General features: G+C 45.6%; 1 protein-coding gene across 8 annotated transcripts in view; it reads left to right on the forward strand.

Moving 5' to 3' along the window:
- rad51b (RAD51 paralog B) overlaps positions 1 to 26,923 on the forward strand; it is a 745,951-nt gene that overhangs the window by 436,072 nt on the left and 282,956 nt on the right. For all 8 annotated transcript variants that reach the window (XM_038783679.1, XM_038783690.1, XM_038783709.1 and 5 more), the window contains one exon: positions 14,237 to 14,333. In XM_038783679.1, coding sequence (XP_038639607.1) covers positions 14,237 to 14,333 — 97 coding nt within the window. The remainder of the gene's footprint in view (positions 1 to 14,236; positions 14,334 to 26,923) is intronic.

Raw genomic sequence — 26,923 nt, forward strand, 5'->3', positions numbered from 1 at the left:
CGAAGAAAACCCACGCACACGCGGGGAGAACGTGCAAACTCCACGCACTCATCCAAGGTCGGAATCGAACCCGGGTCCCTGGCGCTGTGAGGCAGCAGCGCTAATCACTGTGCCACAGTTCCTTTACTTTGGGTTTAGTAGTATTGCTACCACTAGCTCCTTATGCACAGCGTATTTGTGGCCAGTATGGGGCTGCCAATCCTCCTGGATTGCCCTGTAGACTCCAAGAGTTTAATTCTTCCGGATACCCCGATGAGCAACCCAGGATAAAATCATAGGGACATTTTCCTCTCCTGTTTTGGACTCCTGCAGGACGCTCAAGCAGGAGGGTAGCAATGCTTCCAGAATGTAATACAGCCCAGACACATTCGCAGTTGAGCCAGTAAAACTGTATCCGGAGTGGAGAGGATTGTGGGTTATGTAGCCACCCACCATCTTGAGTGATTTGTGGTCAGGACTCAGCTTTATCTTGTTTGCTATTAAATACATCTATGCTGCTGACCTCAACTCTTGCATGTGGTGATGCATTCTACATTTTAACTACACTCTTAGAAGACATTTTCTCCTGAGTTCCTTATTGGGTTTATTAGTGGCAATCTTATTTTTACTGCCCCAATAGTTTTGGCCTAACACACAGTTGCTCACAGGTCACTGCACGGTTCCCATTCTTACAGGCTGCTTCTGAAGGTGAAACCTCCACCCAAATACAGCGTGGGCGTTGTGCATTCCTTCAAGCCTATTGAGCACCAGAAGTTGGCCATCGAATGAACTCAAAACATTTGTAGAGTCGTGTTATTCTGTGAAAAGCCCTAGAGATATTTTTTCATTCGAGAAAAGACATTGCATTGTGTCAGCAGGATTTTTATAGGCTGCTGCAATGCAGTCAGCCAGAACCTGGAGAATTTTACTGGGAGAATGTGGGAGGGGAGGGGAGCTGCACTGTGCCAAATGCATCCAAAGTTTAATCTTGGCAAGTGGGGTACCTCTCTCTGGGTCTAATTCTGCCTGTGCATTCACATATTCAGCTGGTAGTAGATTTGTTATGTATAAAATGGCACACAGGCTGGAATATGCTATCTGTAGCATAAAGCGCGGGCTGGAGACTGGATTTTGTTTATACGGGGGTGGGGAGAAGGTGACATTTTCCACTCTTGCCAGCGGTTGGAAAAGCCAGATTCCCGCCGGCGGAAATTTCATTTGGAATTTTGTTTTTCTGGCTTTGATGGTGGGCAGTTTGTTAAAACCTCATGTAAGCTATTTAAAAGGCCGCCTCGCTGAAATTCAATTTGAAATGAAATGAAATGAAAATCGCTTATTGTCACAAGTAGGCTACAAATGAAGTTACTGTAAAACGCCCCTAGTCGCCACATTCAGGCGCCTGTTCGGGGAGGCTGGTACTGGAATTGAACTGTGCTGCTGGCCTGCCTTGGTCTGCTTTCAAAGCCAGCGATTTGGCCCTGTGCTAAACCAGTTTGTCCTCCAAATTAAGTTCCCCACCAGCGAGAATTTAGAAAGTTGAGTTTTATGAGTATATTTGAGTGGTGTGCACCTGGCAAGTTCCACATCTTCCCTGACTTCAAGGTCACTAGATGTTGCTTTTGTCTTCTTAGCAACCTCATACAACTTTACTCAAGTTCCGGTAACAACTGCAGTGTCAAGACTGAGAATGGGAGGCAAGTGAAGGCTGGAGGTTGTGGGTGGGGGCGGCAGGTGGGTAGGTGGAGTGAAGGTTGGACAGAGGATATGGGCTTATTGGGGAGAGTTAAGGTGAGTATGTGGGGTGGAGGTGGGTTAGTGATTCAGAGGGTGAAGTCGATGATGCCCATTGTGGACTCCTGGGGGAGGGAATCTAGGAGACTGGTGATAGAAGGGAATAGTTAGAGTGGGGAGTGGCATGTGGTAGAGTGAAAGGTCTAAGGTGAAAGTCTGGTAAGTGAAGGCCTCACTGGGAGGAGGGGGTGCACCATTTTTCCAAACTGACCATGACCACACAGTTAGTCAGTCACTGAGATCCATCAAAATGGGAGGAAGGTCTTTTTAGGTGGGCGGAGTTGAAGGTCAGCACAAGTGGCCGACTAATGGGACATTGTAATAATTATGAGGCAACTGGATGTTGACCATGCTCACATGTGTTCTCTATATGGCGAAATCCGTATTGCAGCAGGTTTATGGATCCCATAACATGGAGATCCCAGCAAGGTGTGGAACTGCCATTCATTCTGTCCCTTTTGCCGTCAGCTGCAGTCAAAGGCAGGGAGGGAGGGAGGTGGAAGCCTCCAAGGGCCACGTTGGTGAGGAAAGACAACTCGCAAGTCCAAACCTCCATCCTCCTGAGTGAATGGTCATGGCTGATAAAGGCTCATGTAAAACGACTTTCTATGCTGCCATGGCAACGGTTTCTGTAGAGTTTGTGGGTAGTGGAGGCAAATGGAATCAGCCTGGAATCAGTGGGGAGCTTCTTGCACAAGGCTCTCACCTCCTTGGTCAAAGAGCAATGCCTCCATAGGCATTTGTCTGTGATAGGAGGAACATCCATCCCTGATCCTCCAGGATATCCTTTACCTGGAAGACTTGGGGTGGTGATGCCATGTCTCGATGGAGGCCAGATAAAGGGCACAGCACTGGCCTGCTGGCTTTGAGATGGAGGGAAATCTGGAAAGGCCAAGCTCACTTAATGTATCACTTCAATTCGTTCATTCCTCAACTGAGGTGCCGATGATGCAGGCTGCAGGCAACCCTGCCCTGGTACTGGCCCTCATTTGGCTGAGGAGAAGTGTCTGTCATTTGTTGCCGCAGACCCAGGAGAAGGAAGGGTCTGTGGCTCTAGGAGGAGAAGATGATGGTGAATATGGATCACTGCAGCAGTGAGCATTGGTCTGACCATGGTGGTGCCCTTGTCACAAGATGAGAAGGGGTGCAATGCTGGAGGATCTCTCATATGTACTGGGATGTGATTGCTCACATGTACCAGCTTCTCTGGTATGAGCTGTGACTGCAAGGACTCTGGAGGAGTAATTCAGAGCTCCTGACCTGCACTGATTGAATGTCAGTCCGGTGATCTTTAAATATGGTGCCATTCAACCCCATAAAATGACGGAATGGTGGGTGACTTCCTCCTGTCCCAGCGTATGATTTGTTGAGCTCCTCATGGATGTATTATTAATTAGCTGACCGCGATAGTGTGTTCAGCTATCCTGCCACTCAGCAGGAATCACGCCAGTTCTCCCACCCACTACCAGCCCTAGTCTCCAGAATGGAAAGTTCTGCCAATGTACCTGACTCACTCAAATTTCATATTCACAGATCAGCAACATATCATAATTAAAAAGTGAAGCCTGTATGAATAAAATGTGAAAACCATGGGTCAATAAAAGTGCAAAGCAGATAACGGCTGACTGAAGAGATTCAACTCCCTGCATGCATCTGTTCAAATTACTTCTAGAAATGTTCTCCGATGATTGACTGTGAGATTGACATGAATGTGCTCTTTGTCTGTCCTGCTACTTTCCAACGAAAAATTATAGCGTGCAAAACCCCGGGGAAAGTACTTCAAGTAACTTACGTACAAACATTAGTGTACATTGAAGCGTGAACTCTCTGGAGGTAAATTCGAAAGTTATGTAATCTCCTAAACTAGTTTTGACCGCCTTAAGACCTTGGAGAGGAATTTCCCCCCCAAATTGGCCCTTGTTTTAAAATCTGATTTTATGATGACGCATCTCCCAGAAGATGATTTAGATGGATTGGAGAGCATATATATTATGATACACAAGGCATCGCAGGTGGACAAACTGGCTGTTTTTCTGTCTCTCATTGTTCATGTAACTGTTCCCATTAGGTGATGGGGCAAAATTGTGATTTTTATCAGTGATTTGGAGGAGGGGGCTGAAGGGTGGGTCAGTAAATTTGCTGATGACACCAAGATTGGTGGAGTAGTGGATGAGGTGGAGGGCTGTTATAGGCTGCAAAGAGACATTGATAGGATGCAGAGCTGGGCCGAAAAATGGCAGATGGAGTTTAACCCTGATAAGTGCGAGGTGATTCATTTTGGTAGGAAAAATTTGAATGCGGATTACAGGGTCAACTGCAGGGTTCTGAGGAATGTGGAGGAACAGAGAGATCTTGGGGTTCATGTCCACAGATCTCTGAAGGTTGCCACTCAAGTGGATAGAGCCGTGACGAAGATCTATAGTGTGCTAGCGTTATTAACAGGGGGCTCGAGTTTAAGATCCGTCTGGTTATGCTGCAACTGTACATGACCCTGGTGAGACCACATTTGGAGTATTGTGTGCAGTTCTGGCCACCTCACTATAGGAAGGATGTGGAAGTATTGGAAAGGTGCAAAGGAGATTTACCAGGATGCTGCCTGGTTTGGAGGATAGGTCTTATGAGGAAAGGTTGAGGGAGCTAGGGCTTTTCTCTTTGGAGCGGAGGAGGATGAGAGGTGACTTAATTTAGGTTTATAAGATGATGAGGGAGATAGATAGAGTGGGCGTTCAGAGACTATTTCCTCAGGTGGATGTAGCTGTTACAAGGGGGCATAACTATAATGTTCAGGGTGGGAGATATAGGAGGGATGTCCGAGGTAGGTTCTTTACTCAGAGAGTGGTTAGTGTGTGGAATGGACTGCCTGCTGTGATAGTGGAGTCGGACATTTTCGGAACTTTCAAGCGGTTATTAGATAGGCACATTGAGCACACCAGAATTATAAGGAGTGGGATAGCTTGATCTTGGTTTCGGACAAGGCTCAGCACAACATTGAGTGCCGAAGAGCCTGTTCTGTGCTGTACTCTTCTATGTTCTATGAATATGACAGATTTTTTTTACAACGATTTTAGAAACAGTAACAGCCAATGATTTCAAGAAGAAATTGGATGGGCAATTGAGGGAAATAAACTTGCTGGGCCAAAGGTATAGTTGGCGGGAAGTTGGGAATGACTGGATTGCCCTCCAGAGAGCCGACATGAACTCAGTGGGCCGAATTACCTCTTTCTGTGTCATGAATGGCTCTATGATATGTTATGGAACTGAACTGGACGAGCTGCATTAATACTATGGCTACCAGGGCAGGTGAAAGACTAGGAATCTACAGCGAGTAACTCACCTCCTGACCTTCCAAAGCCTGTTAACCATCTACAAAGCACAAGTCAGGAGTGTGATGGAATACTCTCCACTTGCCTGGATGAGTGCAGCTCCAACAACACTCAAGAAGCGCAACACCATCCAGGACAAAGTATCCCGCTTGATTGCTCCCCCTTCCACAAACATTCAAACCTCCACCACCAACGAAAAGTGGCAGCCATGTGTACCATCTACAAGATGCACTGCAGTAACTCACCAAGGCTCCTTAGACAGCACCTTCCAAACCCACGGCCACTGCCATCCAGAAGGGACAAGAGCAGCAGATACCTGGGAAACCCACCACTTGGATGTTCCCCTCCGAGTCACTCACTCCCTGACTTGGAAATATTTTGCAATTCCTCCACTGTTGCTGGAACAAAATCCTGTGACTCCCTCCCTAACAGCACAGTGGGTGTACCTGCACCTGAAGGACTGCAGCGAGTCAAGAAAGCAATTCATTGCCACCTTCTGAAGGGATGGGCAATAAATGCTGGCCTAACCAGTGACCCCCAGATTCTGTAAATTAATAAATAAAAATATGAAACCAGTTTTTATATTTCCCTCCACCACCGAGCATGATGTGGCTGCGGTGTGTGCCACTAGATCAGGGGTGGGCAAACTTTTCCGTGCAAGGGCCACATTCAGAAATTCACAATTCACAAAGGGCCGCATAGTATATTAAGTAAAATAATTACTTCACCCGGTTATGATTCTGGGTGCCTCATATAGAACATAGAACAGTACAGCACAGAACAGGCCCTTCGGCCCTCGACGTTGTGCCGAGCAATGATCACCCTACTCAAGTCAACGTATCCACCCTATACCAGTAAGTAACCCAACAGCCCCCCCCCCATTAACCTTAAAAAAAAAATTTAAAAAAAAAAAAAAAAAAATTTTTAAAATTTTTTTTTTTTTAATGACTTGGTGGGCCGCAGAAATACCTTTGGCGGGCCGCATGCGGCCCGCGGGCCGTAGTTTGCCCACCCCTGCACTAGATGATATCTACAATAAATCGCCAAGGCTTCATCAACGGCACCTTTCAAACTTGCGAGCTCTTCCACCTAGAAGAATAAATTCAGCAGCCTCATGGGAACTCCACCACCTCTCAAGTTCCACTCCAAATTGCACACCATCCTGACTTGGAAATAGTTCCTTCATTGTCACTGGCTCAAAATCCTGGGACTCATTTCTTAAAAGCACTCAGAGTGTAGCTATACATAGAACATAGAACAGTACAGCACAGAACAGGCCCTTCGGCCCTCAATGTTGTGCCGAGCCATGATCACCCTACTCAAACCCACGTATCCACCCTATACCCGTAACCCAACAACCCCCCCCCTTAACCTTACTTTTATTAGGACACTACGGGCAATTTAGCATGGCCAATCCACCTAACCCGCACATCTTTGGACTGTGGGAGGAAACCGGAGCACCCGGAGGAAACCCACGCACACAGGGGGAGGACGTGCAGACTCCACACAGACAGTGACCCAGCCGGGAATCGAACCTGGGACCCTGGAGCTGTGAAGCATTGATGCTAACCACCATGCTACCCTGCTGCCCCATACAGACTACACTGGTTCAAGAAAGTGGCTAATCACCTCTTCAAGAGCAATAAATGCTGGGCAATAAATGCATACCTTGCCTACAGCATCCGCATCCCATAAATGAATGAATAAAAACGGGTTGACGGTCTTTCATTGGAACTGGAAGGCAGAACCAGGGAAATGAACAAATGAGATTGTATGGAGGGTAGAAATTATCAAAAAGGATGATGGTGGAAATGTAAGTAAAGAAACACAAATAGATCCAGACAGTATAACAGAACCATTACTGACATCTGTTTGAGAAAATGGAAAGGATGGTTCGAATCATAGAATCTTACAACACAGAAGTAGGTCATCCATAGACTCCTTACTGTGCAAAAGGCCATTCAGCCCATCGAGTTGGTACCGATCCTCTGATCGCTGTTCTACCTAAACTCTACCTAAGCCCAACCCCGTAATACTGTTCATTGATCATGGCCAATCTTTCTAACCTGCACATCTTTGGACGGTGTGAGGAAATCAGAGCACTCGGAAGAAACCCACGCAGACCTGGGAAGAATGTGCAAACTACCCAAAGCCAAATTGGAACCCGGGTCTCTGGCATTGTGAGACAGCAGTGCTAACCACTGTGCCACCCCTCTGAAAAAACTATCCAATTAGTTCCAACTCCTGCTTTTACTCTGTATCCCTGTAGATTTCTCGTTTGTCAATATTAATCAAATTTCCTGTGGAAAGTTACCATTGAATCTGCCTTTTTGGGCCGTGCAATCCCAATCCTAATTCGCTGTGTCAAAGAACTTTCTCTCGTCCCATCTCTGACTCCTTTGCCAACTACCTTCAATTGGTGTCCTCTGGCTACCAGAAACAGTTTCCTTTTGTTTGATAAAAACTCCCATAATTTTGAACACCTCTATTAAATTTCCCTTTAACCTTCTCTGATCCAAAGAGAACAATTCCAACTTATTCCGTTTCTCCACATAACTGAAGTTACTCATTCTTGATTTATTTCTAATTTCCACATCCAGCTTTGACATAGAATCTATAAAATCCCTACAGTGCCGAAGGTAGGGTGATTTTTTAAAGGGTCGATGCAGACTCGATGGGTAGAATGGCCTCCTTTTGCACTTGAGGAATTCTAACCCCACCTAACATCCACGCCGTTGGAAACTAAGAGACAATTTAGCATGGCCAATCCACCTAACCTGCACATCTTTAGACAGTGGGAGTAAAACGGAGTACCTGGAGGAAACCCACGCAGACACGGGGAGAAAATGAATTGGGTACTTGAAATTTTAAAAAAGAATCATAGAACTTACAGTGCAGAAATAAACCATTTGGCCCATCGAGTCTGCACCGGCCCTTGGAAAGAGCATCCCATTTTAAGCCCACACCTCCACCCTATCCCCATAACCCAGTAACCCCACCCAACCTTTTTGGACACTAAGGGCAATTTGGCAATGGCCAATGCACCTAACCTGCACATCTTTGGACTGCGGGAGGAAACCGGAGCACCCGGAGGAAATCCAAGCAGACTCAGGGAGAAAGTGCAAACTCCACATCCTCCCTAAAATGTGGTGTGCACAATCAGGAAAAATACTCCTGATGAGGCCTAACAGTGATTTATAAAGGATTAGCATAACTTCCTTCTTTTTGTACTCAATGCATCCCAAAGACAAGGATCCTGTATGTTTTGTAACCCGGCTATCGCCTAAAGTTGTTGAACCCAGCATGGAACCAGGGAATGTAGCATATTTGTACTTCTGGAAAGCATTTGATAAGGTGCCATGCAAGAGGTTATTAAACAAGCATAGAAGTCATGGCCTTGGGGGTAATATATTGGCATGGATTAAGGATTGGATAATGAATGGAAAACACAGTAGAAATAAATGACTCATTTATGGAATGCCACAAGGATCAGTGCTGAGCCTCAGCTGTTTGGAATTCACATCAATGATTTAGATATGGGGACTAAGGATAATTTATCCAAGTTTTCAGATGGTACAAAGCTAGGTGAGGAGGGTGCAAAAAAGGGCTACTTTTACAGTGTTCAGTTGTGCTTTGTTCTGTGTTTGATTATGTAAGTCTGTTAATGATTAATGTTCACTGTTTGATTGGTTAAGCCTGCCTGTGGACTCAGAGAAAAGTAAACAAACTTGGAGTTACTGGAAGCAAAAGAGACATTTTTTAAAAATTCTATTCAATTTCCTATCTCACACAAGTAAGCTAGTGAGCCATCCCTACATAGCACTGAAGCTTAAAATATACAACAGCCACAAAGGGGTATAGGCTGGATAAGTGATTGGACAAGAAAGTGTAAGGTGGACTGTAATTTTTTTGTGGGGAAGTGTAAAATGATTAATTTTCAGAGGAAAAAGAAAAAAGCAGAATATTTATAATTGGTCATTAAAATGTTAGTATTCAGTGGCACCTGAGTGTCCTTATACATGACTCACCGAAAGTTAGCATGCAGGTACAGCAATCAAATATGAAATCAAATGGTACGATGCTGTGGATCTGGGTTCGATCCCAGCCCTGAGTCACTGTCCATCTGGAGTTTGCACATTCTCCCCATGTTTGCGTGGGTCTCACCCCCACAACACAAAGATGTGCAGGTTAGGTGGATTGGCCATGCTAAATTGCCCCTTAATTGGAAAAAAATAAAAAAATACTTTATTAAAAAAAAGGAAATGAAATTGTATGTTAGCTTTATCATCAAAGGGGTAGAATATCAGAATAAAGATGTATTACTCAATTATATAGGGTGCAATTCAACGGCCTTGTCGTGTCCAACTTGATGTCGAAAAGAGGTCATTCAATCATGCAAGGTTTGCGACACTCAAAATGTCTCGCAAGATTCAGTAAAATCTCGTGATTCATCCCAATATTGTTCCTGCTATCACTGGGCGAGATCCAGATATGCATGTTTAAATGAGTCATTAAGCTAATTTAAATATGCATTTGCCGGATTGTCCCGGGCCTGTGATTCACTGGCCACAAATGTGGGCCAGTCATCACTGCACCTGGGTGGGGGTCTCCCAGGTGATTGGAGACCCCCCAGGTGATTGGACATTGGACAAGGTGGCACCCTGGCACTCCCACTGGCACCCAGGAATCCTGGCAGTGACACCTTGGCACTGCCAGGGTGCCCAGGTGAAACCGCCAGGCTGGCCATGACAAGGTGCCCGAGTGAAAGATTGGCACTGCCATGGGTTGGGGCCTAAGGAGGGAATGCCCTTGAAAAGGGGGTGAGGGTTATGAAAAGTAAGGCAGGGGGATATGAAGGGGCCTCAGATTGGGGTGGTGAAGGGGGTCCTGAAAGGAAGGGAGGAGAGCGAAAAGGGGGTTGGGGGCCCTCAACGACCTCATTGTAGGGTGTCGTCACTTAAGGGGGTAACGCCCATGTCTGCAGAGGGTTCCATTGCCTGTTGGTGGGGGGCCCTCGAGCACACTTCGACATTGGGGCACCCTTACAAAATGGCGTTCTGATATTGGAGTAGCCGGCCTCGCCGGCGAGTTCAGCTCCCCACTGCTGAAAAAATTTCTAAGTGTGGGCTAGACTGAGGAGAACCTCTCCAAGCCCCCCAAAAAATGACAAAGTGTGGGCGGATACCGGTCTGGATCGTACCCAAAAAGGCGGCAGGAAACATCCTGCCAATCCCGACCCAAATGAGACTTTGAAATTTTTGATTGAATCGCCCCCAAAGACTCATTGTGGGACCACAGAGAGATTACTGTGTACAGTTTTGTCTCCTTACCTAAGGAAAGACATATTAAAGAGAGTGCAACAAAGGTTCACTGGAATCCTTTGGAATAGTTTATTATGTTAAGGGCTCTATATGATTATTAGTTGTTGTTGGAGGGCGAACATAACCTTCTCAAATGAAGAGCGTTGCCTTCACCAGAAAGCAGACCCTACGTGAAGACATCTTGGGCTGGATTCTCCTCGCCCCGACGCCAAAATCGCGTACCGACGGGGCAGAGAATCCATTTTCCCCGCATGAAATCGGGACCGGCGCATGCAGGCCTCTGACCCGGAGGTGCGTGGGCCGTATCGGCAGCTGGAGCTGCGAGCTCCACGACAGCTGCCTGCTAGCTCCCTGCAAGGCTGTAAATCAGTGGCCTTTTGACGGCAGTTTTCCTGGCGTAAAAGACCACAGTAAAAGATCACAGCGTGCGGACATAGTCCCAAAAACCTAGAATCCAGCCCCTTGTTTGTTGTTCTTTGACAGACACATTGAATGACAATCTGGTTGCAGCCAAGTTAGTTTGGCTCAGTTTCTCTTATCTGTGTCTGTTGTGGTCACAAATGTGCTCCATTTGCAAAGCCACACTGCTTCCGCCTTTGCTCTAGCTTTGGTGCTGTTCGTAGTTTCATGCTTTGAGCGGTGAGCCTTTCAGCTCGCAATTTGCCTCGGATGATCATGTGCCCATGACATCTGGTGACTCGCGTGCAAAGAACAACTTTCATATGTCTAATTTCCTGACATTGCCAATTAGAGGTTGTTTTGCACTGCAGATTATTTGTGTTCGAATAGCTCCATGGCCTTGTCCCTCCCTATTGTTGTAATTTCCTACAACTCTTCGAGCTTTTTGTGCTCCTCCAAATCTGAGCATTGATGATTTTAATTGCTCCATTGTCAGCTGTCCAGGCCCATTTTCTGGAATTTCCTACCTAAACTTCTCAATCTCTCTATCCTCCTTTAAGATACTGCTTAAAATCTACTTTATTTATCACCAATCCTAATATCATTTTAAAGATTTGGTGTCGAATAATTGCTGATATTTGCTCCTGTGCTACTTTTGGGATATTTTTCTATGTTAAAAGTGCTGTTAGCCCCACAACCTGTATTGGCTCGCGGAAATGCCCTCCCTGCCTTTTTGCACAGCGCGGAGGGGCTTCCATTATGAGCTGCTGCAGCACACCCTTCAATTCCCCAGTGGAAGGCTCTCTACCTGGGAATCCTCCCACTTATCATCGGGAACGTGATGGAGGATATTGCATGCACCAGTCTCATACAATTGCTATTGCCTTTTTTAGTTGGTGGGCCCGTTTGCCCAATTCCTTATGGGCATATCTCCAATAATCCTCTCCTTCAGATCCCTAATCTGACTTTTGGGTGGCGCCCCACTGTACCTATCCAGAGTATTTTATACTCAAATATGCGTGGAGGACTTCCTCCCAATTGGCATGACAGGCCACAACAATTCCTTAACGTTCTGGGTTTGCAATGCGGGGTCTGGGAATCAGTTGGGATAGGGCTCTGGATTACACTAAATTCCCTCCCACAGAGTATTCCCAATGCTATTGGCTATTGTAACAAAGGGACCTTCTGGGCAGCACGGTAGCATAGTGGTTAGCACAGTTGCTTCACAGCTCCAAGGCCCCAGGTTCGATTCCCGGCTTGGGTCACTGACTGTGTGGAGTCTGCACGTTCTCCCCGTGTGTGCGTGGGTTTCCTGCGGGAGCTCCAGTTTCCTCTCACAGTCCAAAGATGTGCAGGTTAGGTGGATTAGCCATGATAAATTGCCCTTAATGTCCAAAAAGGTTGGGTGGGGTTACTGGGTTACGAGGATAGAGTGATTGTGTGGGCTTGGGTAGGGTGCTCTTTCCGAGGGCCGGTGCAGACTCGATGGGCCGAATGGTCTCCTTCTGCACTGTAAATTCTATGATTCTAGAAAAGGGTGCAGTTTGTAAACCTCGCGTTCCAGGCACCTTGCCTATGGCCCAATTTTTACAGGTTGAAATCTGTATTAGTCCTTCACTCATTTAAGACTGTCTGTCATGTGGGGCATTTTCCCTCTTAATTCAGGCTCAGACAGAGTGCTGGAGAATACGGGGATGATGGGTTTGACTTCAGAGCAACTGTCCCTTCTTATTGAAAGACTGTCTGGGGTGCACAATGTTGTATCTGTAAAATCTCCGATACTTTTGATCAGTTTGCTTACTCAAATGTTTTACCTAGGTGTGTTTAATAATGAAGAGAACAAACCAGAAACACAGTCTGGTCTGGGGGATGAATATATTTGAGAAGGAGAGAGGCAAGATGAGAAGGAGGGGAGAGTTTGTGTCTTACTCATTGCCAGTCTCAAGATTCTCATCCTTCACCCTCATCCCCACATACCAACAGGCACTCTCATCCACTGTTACAGGGGTGAGTGTGAGTGAACACCCAGAGCCTGGGATTCAGCTGGACACACACTGTCACCCTTTCACATTCTTATGGTTGTCTTTATTTATTACTTATTTTTTAAAATTAGCAATTTGTTATTGACCTTTTTTTGCTCAGTAAGTTGTTTCTTTACATATAATTTTAAAAATACATTTTTAGAAAAATTCACGTTAAATGTGTCAAACCTTATCTTTCCAAAATTTGCTTATGGGCCTACAGATTGTGGGAAAAATAAAAATGTGGCCCCTATGTGGAAAGTTTGGACAAGCCTGCTGAGGAGGGAAAATCTACTTCACATTTATGCTGCATCTGACGGGTCAATCTGGGTACTGTCACTGGGCGTGGTTAGTGGAAGTGATAGGGCGTCATCTGCCAGCTTGAGAACCTCTGCATCATCTCTTTTAGGGAATCTATAGAATCCTTACAGTACAGAAGGAGGCCATTTGGCCCATCGAGTCTGCACCAACCCTCTGAAAGAGCACTCCACCCAAGCCCACTCCCCCACTCTATCCCGTAACCTGGTACATTGATCGTGGCCAATCCACCTAACCTGCATATCTTTGGACCATGTGAGGAAACCGGAGCACCCGGAGGTAACCCATCCAGACACGGAGAATGTGCAGACTCCAGGCACAGTCCCAAGGCCGGAATCGAACCGGGGTCCCTGGCGCTCTGAGACAGCAGTGCTAACCACTGTGCTACCATGTCACATTAAGGCCCTTCCTTGAGAGCGGAAGTCCTGCTCCCTGAGAGCTGCTGGATAAACAGAAGCCGGCAACTCATTGGATGGCAGCTACCGATAATGGACCCATTGAGGCCTGGCATCGTCTCTGGATCCCAGGGCACTGAGTGATGGCAGGTTGTGAGGGAACAAGGGGATGGACAGTCATTCTAGGGCAGAAATTAGCTCTCAGCAGGTATCCACCCCTTGATGCACGGTCCCTCAATCGGTGACCCCCTCCATGGGAACCTATAAGATATCCCACTCGGATTTACTTGTTATGCTCCTACTATTTGCCTACTTAAGGGACTCAATTGGCAGAAGGCCATCCATGGGCCTTCCCATCAAGAACTTAATCAGGCTGGAGGCAGGAGGCTGGCTGGATTCTAACCTGCCATCCTCCCACTAATTGATCAAGTGCCCTTGCCACCCAACGCGCCATATGGGGGCATCAAGTTCCACTCCGTGTTCCTGAAAGGAAAGACGTGTTTTGTTTCCTAAAAATAACACCTTGATGAGCACAGGTTTCAGGAGAACAAAGAGTTGGAAGAAGTCATGATTTTTGGAGGAGCTTACTGTACAGACATGCCTGAGAGAGAAAGGGGTCGGGGGGGAGAGGTTGGGAAATTCCCCGGTGATTGACCTTCCTGTAACTCTATTATTTTCTTTCTCTGCAGGTCATTCTGACTAACCAGATCACAACAAGGCTAAGTCAAAATCGTGCTGCCTGCTCTGTGCCAGGCTCTGGTGTAGGTGATTCACTCCTGCCTGAAGGTAATGGACGCTTCCTGTGTCCTTTCCATTAACAGATTAGAGAATCCTATTGCCAAATGCCGTCAATTGCTTCACGGGTCAATTCCTTTTCATTGCCATTCCCGCACAAAAAGAAAACATTGAAATAAGAAAATGAGCTTGCTTTAATCTAATGTCCTTCACGATCTCATAATACTCGAGGTGCGGTCTCACCAAGGCTCCATCCAGCTCCTGTTTACTCCTGTACTCAAACCCTCTTGTAATTAAGGCCAACGTGCCATTTGTCCTGATAGCCTGGTGCTTGCTGCACCTGAATTTTAGCTTTCAGTGACTTATGAACAAGGACACCCAGCTTTCTTTTGACATCAACACTTTCCAATCACTCACCATTTAATAAATACTCTGTATTTCTGTTTTAACTACCAAAGTAGTTAACTTCATATTTTTCCACATTAAACGTCATCTGCCATGTTCTTGCCCACTCACTTTGCCTGAAATAAATCCCTTTGAAGCCTATTTGCATCCTTCTCAAGGCTCATTTTCCCATTTAGTTTTGTGTCAGCAGCAAATTTAGAATGTGGTCCCCACTGATACCCCACAAGTCACAACCTGAGAATGACCCATTTATTCTTTTCTCTGTTTTCTATCCGCTAACCAATTCTCAATCTATGCCAGTACATTGTGGGACCATATCGAAAGCCTGTTAAAAATCCAGATATACCACATCAACCGGTTCCCCCTTATCTATTTTGCTTCATACAATCTCAAAAAACCTCCAACATGTTTGTCAAACATGATTTCCCTTTCATAAATCCATGTTGACTCTGTCCAATCTTGCCATTATTTTCAAAGTGTCCAGTTATCACATTCTTTATAAGAGACCGACTATGATGCCAGGTTTACAGTACCCCATTTTCTTTCTCAAAACATAGGTTTATGCTTGCTCTTTTCCAATCTGCAGGAACTGTCCCAAAAGCTGTAGAATTTTGAAAGATGCCCATTAATGCTTCCACTACCTCTGGAGCCATTGATTTTAACACCCTGGGATATAGATCATCCAGTCCAGCGGATTTGTCAATTTTCAGTTCCATTTACTTTTTTAACCAATACTAATTCTTTCAGTTCCTCATTCCCACTAGTCCCTTGGTTCTCCAACACTTCTGGTTGCTTTTCTTTGTTTCTTCCTGCATGAAGACGGGCACAAAGCGTTGTTACGTTCCACTGCCATTATTCCATATTATAGATTCCCCATCTCTGCCTGGAGTGGCCCACATTTGCCTTTGTTAATATTTTCCTTTTTACGTATCTATAGAAGCTTTTATTGTCATTTTTTATGGTTGCATTTTGACCACCGCATTGCAGCCAGCGTTCATCTGGCCGCACTGGTTAAATTGGGGGAGGCCAAAATTGAGATTCGTACCATGCATGAATCAGTTTGCTATCTAACCGGCCTGCACCTGATAGCAAGTTCTGGATCACCCCCAAATATGGCGAGCATGTCATTAACCCTCATTTGCATTAATTTCCATCTCATCAGTGAGATTGAAGTGGGATGCAACGGCTTCCCGGGAACTAACCGGCTCCCCAGGGAGAGATCACACGGGTGTCATTCGGTACTCCTTTGTAAAAATGTGAAGCTGGTGCAGTGGCTGCTGAGGGGAAATGAGGAGGTGAGTGTTGTGTTCTCTGGCTCCCCTGATCATGAAGGCACACGTAGAACATGAGGAAGTGATTGTTATAAGTATTTATTCTTGACACGCAGGATGGTAACTATGCAAATCTATGTACAACAATTATGTCTACATTATTGTGAAGCTTTGGGGAGATGTGACTGTCCCATTGTCTGTCCTACTACCAAGTGGCCCTGTCTCGTCGCCCCGGTATAAATATATATATATATATGTGTGTGTGTTTATAGGTATGTATGGCTGTCTAGTTCCACCTACTGGCGGGAGGTCATGACTGTCACTACATGTAGTGATCAGTAGTTATGGACACTGGTATTGTTATATACAAATATATGCATTGGTGCAACTCTGTACAGTTATACATAGATATGCCTATGCGCATATCACCATAGTGAGTAGCCATTTCCATTTTCTGGCATGCAGTTTAAGGCCACTGGAGGGGTTTTTTGTCTGTGAGGTCTTTATGCCATCTTTCAATATTGTGGCTACCCATAACAGGGCCAACTACAGCTGCTGCCTGTCTATCCTTTCAAACACTTCCAGGACAGTGCCCTGTTCTTGATTCTATGCTGAAGGTCACTTTAACTTCCTTTGACTGTGAGTAGCTTAATAGATGAAGAGTTTGCTAATGAGAAATTGGCCTTGTTAGTTGTGTGAGTACTTCACAGCTGCAGGTTGTGTTTGCTGCTTGCTCCTGAACGTTAGGGAGACCATGCTCACATGCCCTCCCCTGGATCCACACATTTACCCCATGGTCATGAGGGTTCCTCAGTGCCGAAGCCCAGCTCTTGAGTGTTTGATTGTTGGCTGCTGCCTCTATGGTGCTGTGGCTGCTGACTCTATCGTACTAATGCTTCTAGAGTTCAGGCACACTGTTCAGGCTTCAAAGTTTGATTGAAATGCAACACAACAATCATTGTCTGAGATTTGGCACGTGTACCCACAAGAAGCCACTTGAGAATATTTTGTTTATTGAACGGTCAACAGGAACAGAGATTTGAAAATTAACTATGTAACATTCCACATATTACACTACCAAAAAACAAACACCCGGTATCATGGTTCCTCAACAGAAACAAAGGATAAGCCTGAGAATGTGCTATCACGTCCAGAACTTTGTTATAGAAATGATCTGTCCATCACTGTGTGACTTGTTCCACAGATCAGTGCCATTCTCCATCCAGGAGCCGCAGCTGTGCAGAGCCTCCCACATGGTCCAATCTCACCGGAACCAAATCCTGTCATCCACATATTCCACTGGCACTCGAGGTTCAGTTAAACATCTTTGGCTTCCAGCGTGTTTAACCCGTGGTGACATGCCTGTTACATGCAGCACTCACCACACCAGCAACGCAAACTTCAGCAATCTGCGAAAGCATTTCTTCAACAGCATTAGCAGGTGGCCCATTTGGATCAATGTCACGCACACAGCCCCGCAGCATCTTCTTGCTTCAAACCAGATTTCTTTCTAGACTTGTATTCCCCCTGAGAATCCCGCCCATGATGTCCATGAGCTCCCACATTCTGCTGCCGTCATACTTCACCTGTCCTGCAAACTTTATAGCATTTCATTGATTCATTATTTTACTTATTATATTTTCATTAATTTCTCTAATGCTGCCTGTGCTTATATTCTTATTTCAATAAATGTTCTGCTTATCCCGATTGAAATTCTCTCATTAAGACAATAGGAAACACTCACCAATCCAATAAGCTTTACTATTATTAGTAAACCTTGCTACTATTAATAAAACCTTACAATTACTAAAGGTACCTGAGTTTTGAAAGATGAATGAGAAAAATTCTCACCAACCAGTCAACTACCTGTGATTCTGTGAAGTCCCATTTTGATTTTTCTAAGAAAGCGATTGACACACTGATTGGATAGTGGTTGTCTGTCTCTGGGCCCACCTCTCTCTCACTCTTCCATGTGCTGCTCTCTGTCTCTGGGTTCCCCTTTTCCCCTCTCTTTTAAATCTGTTGTCTGTCTCTGAGTCCTCTTGTCTTCCTCTTTTAGGTATTGCAGCCTTTCTCCAACTCCACCTCTCTTGCTCTTTTTGGTACTGCTGTCTGTCTCTGGGTCTCCTCCTGCCCGTTCCACACAGGAGAGAACTCTGCCTCCTCTTCTTCCAATAATGACATGGTATCTTTTCATCTCCCCCAAAGAGTGGACAGGGACTTGGTTTAAGACCGCACCTCTGACAGCGCAGCACCTGCTAAATTTTGGAATTGACAGTCTAGATTATGTTGAGGGTAGAATTTGATCCTCAACTTTCTAACTCATATGTGAGTGTGCTACGACTGAGCCATAGCTAAGTACAGAATATTCCTGCATGGAACACATAGAAAGGAATTTTTAATATTCTTCTCTGGTTGTGAAGAGCAAGCAACATGAGTGTTGAACAGCAATCTCATCGCAACGGCAGATTCTTTAGGCTTTTCTGCTCAATGACAATAATCGCCAAAACAATTCTCCTTGCTGAATACTTTGCAGCATGAATCTCTTGCTGGGGAAAGAAAGAGAGAGACTCAAATTTTTGAACTTATCTGCCCATTTTCTCCCTTGCTTTCACAAAAAGCTCGGCACAAAAAACAAATTGAAAAGGCCAATGGGCGGGAGACTGGAGCAATTGCTGGGATTCCCGTGAAGCATTGCACTTTTCTCAGTCCGACAGTGCTGGTACAACACCACTGCTCAGTCGCACTCATTCCATCACCATTGGGGGTATAGTCTCGACAACCCAGGTGTGCAGCCATACAGAACACCTGATGTTCCATTACAATTCCAGGCTGGGCTGGGTGCATCTCAATCAAGTGGAAGTGCAGGGAGGAGCTGACACAGTGGGTAGATGGTGAACAGCAGCTGTATTCTTTGTCCCCCAGAAACATTCCCAGTGCTGTCGTCTCATGCTCCTGCCTGGTACCGTGTATGGTTCTGTGGAAATAATTGAGGATGGCTGTAACCTCTCATCTTGTGGTTGAATGGGGGTTAGTTGCTTGTGTTAAGAGCCTGTTTTCAGGAGGGCTGAAGCTGTGATACCAGTTGTAGACATCCACCACATTGGGCCAGATCCTCCATAAAGGAATGGGAGAATATTTTGGGGGAGGAATTCAAGTCGCTCCTCATCGCAGCCCCCACATAATTAAATGGGAATTGTGTGCTTTTCCAGGCGAGGAGGCAACTGAGGCTGAGTTTACCCATTTCTGCCACCCTGTATCCATCTTACCATCCTACCCACAAACTTGTCTTTGAAGCCAAACGCTGAAGGGCACTACTGCGCCAACCATGCATATGAGCGGCTAATTAGTCTGATAGGTTTGTGCACCTCCTAGGTGTCATATGGTGTCCTTTTGGAAAGTGAGAGGAGACTTTGTCTCGTTTGAATTCTGAGCTGACCTCCCCAGATCCAGAGGTGATGAGCCAGTGGTCATTTCTAACTGCTGGTTTATGTTCTAATTTGATTCATGAAAGAGTGCCGCATACTTAAATTAATGTTAATTCTTCTAACCTCACTGACACCTGTTGGTGCTTCCTTCCCTGTTACTGTCTGTATTGAGAGTCTGGCCGAAGATCTGCGATTGCACATTTGAAGGATGATCATTAAACATTTAATTACTGGGGGGGAAAAAAGGCCAATCGGCCTTAATCTCCTGGTTGGCTGCAATACAAAGAGCTGTACTCAGAGCTCTGATCCCCAGCTGGAAAACTGCATTCAGTTCCTGACACCATCACCTCAGGAGGAAGTATTGGTCTTGAAGGGGCAATTTGACAGAATGATAGTGGGCTAAAAGGGTTAAGTTATGAGGGCAGGTTCATAAAAGACTTCCATTTTGGTTTTCCTGAATATATAAGAATGAGGCATGATCGAATTGAGGTGTTTGACAATTGAAGGATTTGATAGGGTTGACAGAGAGAGGCTATTTCCTCTGATGGATGAATCCCAAAACAAAGTATTATAACCTTAAAATTAGAGTTTTTCAGGGTGATGCCAAGAAGCACCGAGAGAGCAGTGGAAATCTGGAACTCATTTCCCCCAAAATCTTTTGAAGCTAGGGATCAATTGAAAATTTCAAAACTGAGACTGATAGATTTTTGTTGGGTAAATTTATTAAAGGTGGGCAGCATGGTGGCACAGTGGTTAGCACTGCTGCCTCACGGCGCCTAGGTTCCAGGTTCGCTCTTGGCTCTGGGTCACTGTCCGTGTGGAGTTTGCACATGCTCCCTATGTTTGCGTGGGCTACACCCCCACAACTCAAAGATGTGCAGTGTAGCTGGATTGGCCACACTAAATTGCCCCTTAATAGGAGAAATGAATTATGTACTCTAAATTTATTTTTGAAAAATTTATTAAAGGTTACACAACCAAGGTATATTAATGCAGGCTAGGAATCCTACAGCGAGTAACTCACCTCCTGACTCCCCCAAAGCCTACCCAGCATCTAGAAGGCACAAGTCTGGAGTATGATGGAGTACTGCCCACTTGCCTCGATGAGTGCAGCTCTAACAACACTCAAGAAGCTTGACACCATCCAGGACAAAGCAGCCCACTTGATTGGCACCTCTTCTACAAACATTCACTCCCTTCACCACCGATGCACAGTGGGAGCAGTGTGTACCATCTGAAAGATGCACTGCAGAACTCAGCAAGGCTCCTTAGACTGTATCCCTGGGTCTAAACCCACGACCACTACCAGCTAGAAGGACAAGGGCAGCAGATACATGGGGACACCACCACCTGGACATTCCCCTGCAAGTCACTCACCATCCTGACTTGGAAATATGTCGAGTCAATTCCCGCTCAGGTGGCCATAAAAGATTGCATGACACTGTTCAAAGAAGAACCAGGAAGTTCTCCTTGGTATTCTGCTCACTATTTATCCTTCAACCCAAGGTCACTACAGATTACCTGATTATTTATCTCATTGGCATTTGTGAGAGTTTGCTGTGTTTCTTACCGTGACTATACTTCAAAAGTTGTTCTTTGGCTGTAAATTGCGTTAGGGCACCCTGAGGTCGTGAACAGACACGTTATGTGTGCAATTTCTTTATTTCTCACTTGATCATTCATCAAAAGACAACACAACTTGAGAGAGTTTCATGACCTTGTGTGTTCTTTCCGTGTGCACTTAGCTTTCAAAACTGATGAATTATCTGACAAGGCATTTGTTTGCATAAGGAGACGTGTGAATGCAGGCCTTGGGCTGGTTAGATTAGACAGGCTGAGTTTGAGACATTGCTGAGTTTCCATTTACTTAATGCTCTGTCAGTGAGCGATTTACCGGTATTCAACCCCCACAGGTTTACAGGGCAAGAGCTTTGCTGAATCACTTTTTTGCGTTTTCTCCTTCCATTTCAGAAGTTACACAGTTCATTTAATCTCAGAAACAAAAACAGAAAATACTGGACAATCTCAGCAGGTGTGACCGCATCTGTGAAGAGAGAAGGGAGCTAACGTTTCGAGTCTAGATGACTCTTTGTCAAAGCTTTAACAAAGAGTCATCCAGACTCGAAACGTTAGCTCCCGTCTCGCCCCACAGATGCTGTCAGACCTGCTGAGATTGTCAAGTATTTTCTGTTTTTGTTTCAGATTCCAGCATCCGCAGTAATTTGCTTTTATTACCATGTGTATCTCTATGTCGGCGGCTGGTACAGTACCCACTGGGTAAAGGGGAAGAATTCACTATTGTCTGGTACTGTATGCCTCCTGTGTGTCTCACTACCAGGTGCAGTACGTGTTGGGTGAAAGTGAACGATTCACTCACATCTGGTAAGACTCAATATCAGCTCTTTTACTTGCATCAGGCACACCAAAGAAACTGATTCACTTCTGTCTGCTCCTGTATATCAAGGGTCCGAGAATGGAATGTTTAGTTGCTGGTCTGGGAGCTTTATAAACCTGGTCTGTTTCAGAACTTGCAAGCGGCAACTTTTTTTAAAAATCGCAAGTTGCTTGTCAGGCTCAGAAATGCCTGCTGAAAGACAGAAATGCTCTGCTACAGGAGTTACAACACTTCCCTCTCACCAGGACCAATGTGCAGTCTGTGCAGTGCAACAAGGCCTGAGAATCGGGCCCATTGTGTGTGTGTGTTAGTATAGTTTTCAGCTCCTATATATGTATGTTGTGTGTGTGTATTTGTGCAAGTGTGTTTTTCAGTCTGTGGACATGGTGTACATCTGGACCCATGGACACTGTAATGTGTCGGCCCATGGACACTGCAATGTGTCAATCCACAGTGATAGGAGAGCCCACCAAATAGAGCCCCAGGTTTTGCAAAGTCGCACAAACTCAACTCTAAGTGAGGATTCAAGTCCTGTTTACTCTTGATTCCATATGTATGGAATTAACCTAGCAGGTCCTGTGTGACCTGAAATTCTGGTTCACATCATCAATTATCTTAAATTTAGTGACAAAAGATCAATCATCTCCTGTCAGAGGTGTTGAAAGATCTCCCAGGTATGTGACTGGAGAATTTTTGTCAATTGTGGAGGCTGATCTGATAGCTGACCTGACCATGTATGATTTGTCCATTCTCTGTCTAATCCCCAGTGCAATCCATACATTATGGTTTAACAGTTTACAGTGATTGCTGGGCAATTTGTGTTGGTGTTGTGTATTATATAGACTTAGCTGAAATGTTATCAATGAAGCTGCAATGCTTTAACTGCCTGGGTAATAATTTGAAAACTGAAAGCATTGAATTTCCACGAGGTATATGGATAGTGGGGGGGGGAAGCTGGAAGTCAGAAATCATCTGTTGCAGGGCAGGCTGATGTTTCTGGTAGATATGTTAGCTGCTAAAATCTGAGCTCCTGCCTGGGGTTATAAGACCATAAGACATGGGAGCAGAATTAGGCCACCCGGCCCATCAAGTCTGTTCCGCCATTCAATCATGGCTGATATTTTTCTCATCCCCATTCTCCTGTCTTCTCCCCTTAACCCCTGATCCTCGTATTGATCAAGAACCTATCTATCTCTGTTTTATAGACTCTCAGTAATTTGGCCTCCACAGCCTTCTGCTTCCACAGATTCACCACCTTCTGGCTAAAGAAATTCCTCCTCATCTCTGTTTTAAAGGATCGTCCCTTTAGTCTGAGATGGTGTCCTCTGGTTCTAGTTTTCCCGACAAGTGGAAACATTCTCTCCATGTCTACTCTATCCAGGCCTCTCGGTATCCTGTAAGTTTCAATAAGATCCCACCTCATCCTTCTATACATCAGTGAGTACAGACCGAGAGTCCTCAGCCATTCCTCACACGACAAGCTCTTCATTCCAGGGAGCATTCTTGTGAGCCTCCTCTGGACCCTTTCCAAAGTCAGCACATCCTTCCTTAGATATGGGGCCCAAAACTGCTCACAATCTGACACGACTGTTGGCAGAATAATCTTTCAGCTGCGACGATTGTAAACCATTCCAGAAATGTAAATTACAAATCAGCAAGCAGAGTGAAGAGATTCTCGCAGAGGAAGAATTCTGTGCCCCATCTCTGGCCTCTTGGCTCTCTCCCAGAGGATGAAATTTCATCCAGGTGAACGACATTTCCCATGGAGAATTTGATTGGGAAGGGAACTGACAGCTTTTGGGTCAAGAACTGTTTGGTTGTGGAGGGGGGGGGGGGGGGGGCGGGTGTAAAGGTGAACCAATTAAGGCAAAACATTATTTTGCCTTTGTCATGTTCCTTAACGATAGTGCGCACTGAAAGTACTGCCACAACATCCTTTTGTTTGTCAATGAAGAAATAGAATCATAGCTCTAAGAGCGACAAGGCCAGCTCTTATTAACAGTAAGAAGTCTTACAACACCAGGTTAAAGTCCAACAGGTTTGTTTCAAATCACTAGCTTTCGGAGCGCAGCTCCTTAAGCTCGTGTTTGAAACAAACCTGTTGGACTTTAACCTGGTGTTGTAAGACTTCTTATTGTGCTCACCCCAGTCCAACGCCGTCATCTCCACATCATCAGCTCTTATTAAAACATCAGATAGACCATCTTGTTGCATAAACTGGTTCAAGCCACAACAATATGAAAGAGAAAATGCTGGAAAATCTCAGCAGGTCTGGCAGCATCTGTAGGGAGAGAAAAGAGCTAACGTTTCGAGTCCAAAGCCCTTTGTCAAAGCGAGTGTGTTTATCATATTAACAATGTTGATATGTATTGAGAAAAGTAAGAGAGGGCCCAGTGAAGAATGGGGAAGAACACAACAGGCATGTGATCGTTGAATATAGTTTGACAATCACCATATATGTGACAGGCTTAATAATTGTAACGCCAAATGGAATATTCGTTGTCCCAGATTACACCCTGTGATCACCATCACCCTCCACATTTAATCACCCTCATCCCTCCACACGTAATCACCTCATCCTCCACACATCATCACACTCACTCTCCACACGTAATCACCTCACTCTCCACATCTAATCACCCTCACTCTGCATACTTAATCACCCTGCTCCAGAGACTTGAGCACAAAATCTTTTGACATTCCTGTGCAGTGCTGAGGGAATGTTGCACTTTTAAATAAGCTGGTAAAATCGAGGCCTTCCCTCAGTGTAGGTGGCATGGTAGCACAGTGGTCAGCACTGTTGCTTCATATCGCCAGGGACCAAGGTTTGATTCCGGCGTGGGTCACTGTCTGTGCAGCGTCTGCACGTTCTCCCGTGTCTGCGTGGGTTTCCTCCGGGTGCTCCTCCCACAAGTCCCGAAAGATGTGCTGTTAGGTGAATTGGACATTCTGAATTCTCCCTCCGTGTACCCGAACAGGTGCCAGAATGTTGCGCCTAGGGGATTTTCACAGTAACTTCATTGCAGTGCTAATGTAAGCCTACTTGTGACAATAATAAAGATTATTATTATTTAAAAAGATGTAAAAGGTCCCACTGTACTATTTTAAAAGAACAGTAATTTACCTGGTCTCCTGGCCAACATTTATCCAACAACAACCACTTTCAATTATAGCAAATAGTTATATAAAATAATAAAACACTGCCAGCCCACCCCGGCCAACAGTAGCATTATCAAACTAATCAACACCTGTAAAGCAGATTTTCTGGTCGTTATCACATTTCTGTATATGGAATCTTGCTGTGCACAAATTGGCTGCATTGTTTCCTACATTACAATAGTGATTACACTTCAAAAATACTCTGACTGTGAAGGTCTTTGCTGTTTCCTGAGGTGATAAAGACATGGAAATGCTTTCTTTATTCATCTGTCCCGTGCTCCAATGCTGCAGGGCCAGCCAGCGGTTTGTGTGGTGGTTGTCAGGCCACAGGGTGGCCTCTTATGTCTACCACAGAATGGCTCTCGCTGTTTGCAGGCTGTCTTCCTTGGCTTCTTTCTTAGGTCAAGCAGCATCAACGTTTTCAGCTGTTCTGACTTTTAGGGCAAGGTTTACATCAAACATGTTTATGTTGCGAACCCAAAACACTCATTGCTACATTTAACAGCTGTTTGGAAACATTTTGTTTCGCAGTTGTGTCATCAGTGGGAGACCAAGACAAGTGATAATAACCAGAACTGATCCCACTCTCCCAGTAGAGAAGAGTGAGTCAGAGCTCCGACTGGAATTTTCCCAATGTCCCAATGGAGACCAGAATGAGCTTCTCCACTTATTGCTATTCCCTCTGGTCCTCCTTTTGCCCTTGGGCCTATCACCCTGTAGCTGTACCCCTGGCTCTTGTGGTCTTGTGTGTTTTTACCCCCCCACCCCCTTTCCCCTTCCATTACTACCCATTATTCCACTCTCCCCCTCGTTCTATTGGCTGTCGGCTACAAACAGGTCCTGGAACAAGTTGGTGAATGGCCTCCATATCTTGTGGAAGTCCTCTTCCGACCCTGGGATGGCGAATTTGATGTTCCCCAGTTGGGGAAAGTCCGACAGATCAGCCAACCAGCCTGCAGTAGTGCTGCTGATCGCCAGCCAAGCAAGATTCTTCGGCGGGTGATTAGGAGGCAAAGGAAGGAATGTCGGCCCCACTCCCCATGAAGAGTTCAGGCTGGTCTGATACCCCAAAGACTGCCACTCTCAGGCTCCAGCCTCACCCCCACATTGACCATTGCCTCGGGGAAGGCTGTCCAGACCTGACATGTCTGGGCATGCCCAGAACATGTGGGTGTGGTTGGCTGGGCCTTCCTGGCATCGTTCACTTGTCCTCCACCACCAGGAAGAACCTGCTCATTCAGGTTCTGGTTAAGTGGCTCTGTGCACCACTTTCAGCTGCATTAGGCTTAGCCTTGCGCAACTGGAGATGGAGATTCCCCTGTTCAGTGCTTTGCTCCAGAGTCCCCACCCTATTTCTATCCCTAGCTCTTCCTCCCATTTTCCCGTGTCTCATTCAGCGGGGAATGTACCTTTTCTAACAGTCACCCATATAGGCTCCTGAAGTTCCCCCTTCCTAGCACACCCACGTCCAATAGTTCCTCTATCATTGAGTGTCTCTGTATCCATGGATATGATGCCATCTCCTTACGGAGGAAGTTTTTGATTTGTAAATATCGTAGTTCATTCCTTTGGGCAGCTGTAGCCTCTCCGTCAACTCCCCTAAGATCATTAGCTTGTTGTCCATGTAGAAGTCGCTAACCGTCAGTGCCCTCCCCCATCCTGTCTCCACCTCTTAAAGGTTGTGTCCATTGTAGCTGGTGCAAATCTATGATTGTTGCAGATGGGGGCTAAGTGGACATTCCGGTCAGGCCGAAGTGTTGCCTTAGCTGGTTCCATGGTCTGGAGCGTGGCTATTACTGGGTTTGTATAGTGCTTGGGGGTGGGGTGTTGTTATGGCAAGAGCCCAGAGGATCTCCGTATGGAGCAATTCTTCTCCATCCATACCTCTGTTTCTAGCTCCCTTACCCATTCCCTCAGTCTGTCCGCTGTGGCCAGTGATAGTATTGCAGGATTGGAGAGCCAGGCTTCCCATGCTTCTTTTTC

Source organism: Scyliorhinus canicula, chromosome 2 (genome assembly GCF_902713615.1).
Source record: "Scyliorhinus canicula chromosome 2, sScyCan1.1, whole genome shotgun sequence".
Taxonomy (NCBI): Eukaryota; Metazoa; Chordata; class Chondrichthyes; order Carcharhiniformes; family Scyliorhinidae; genus Scyliorhinus; species Scyliorhinus canicula.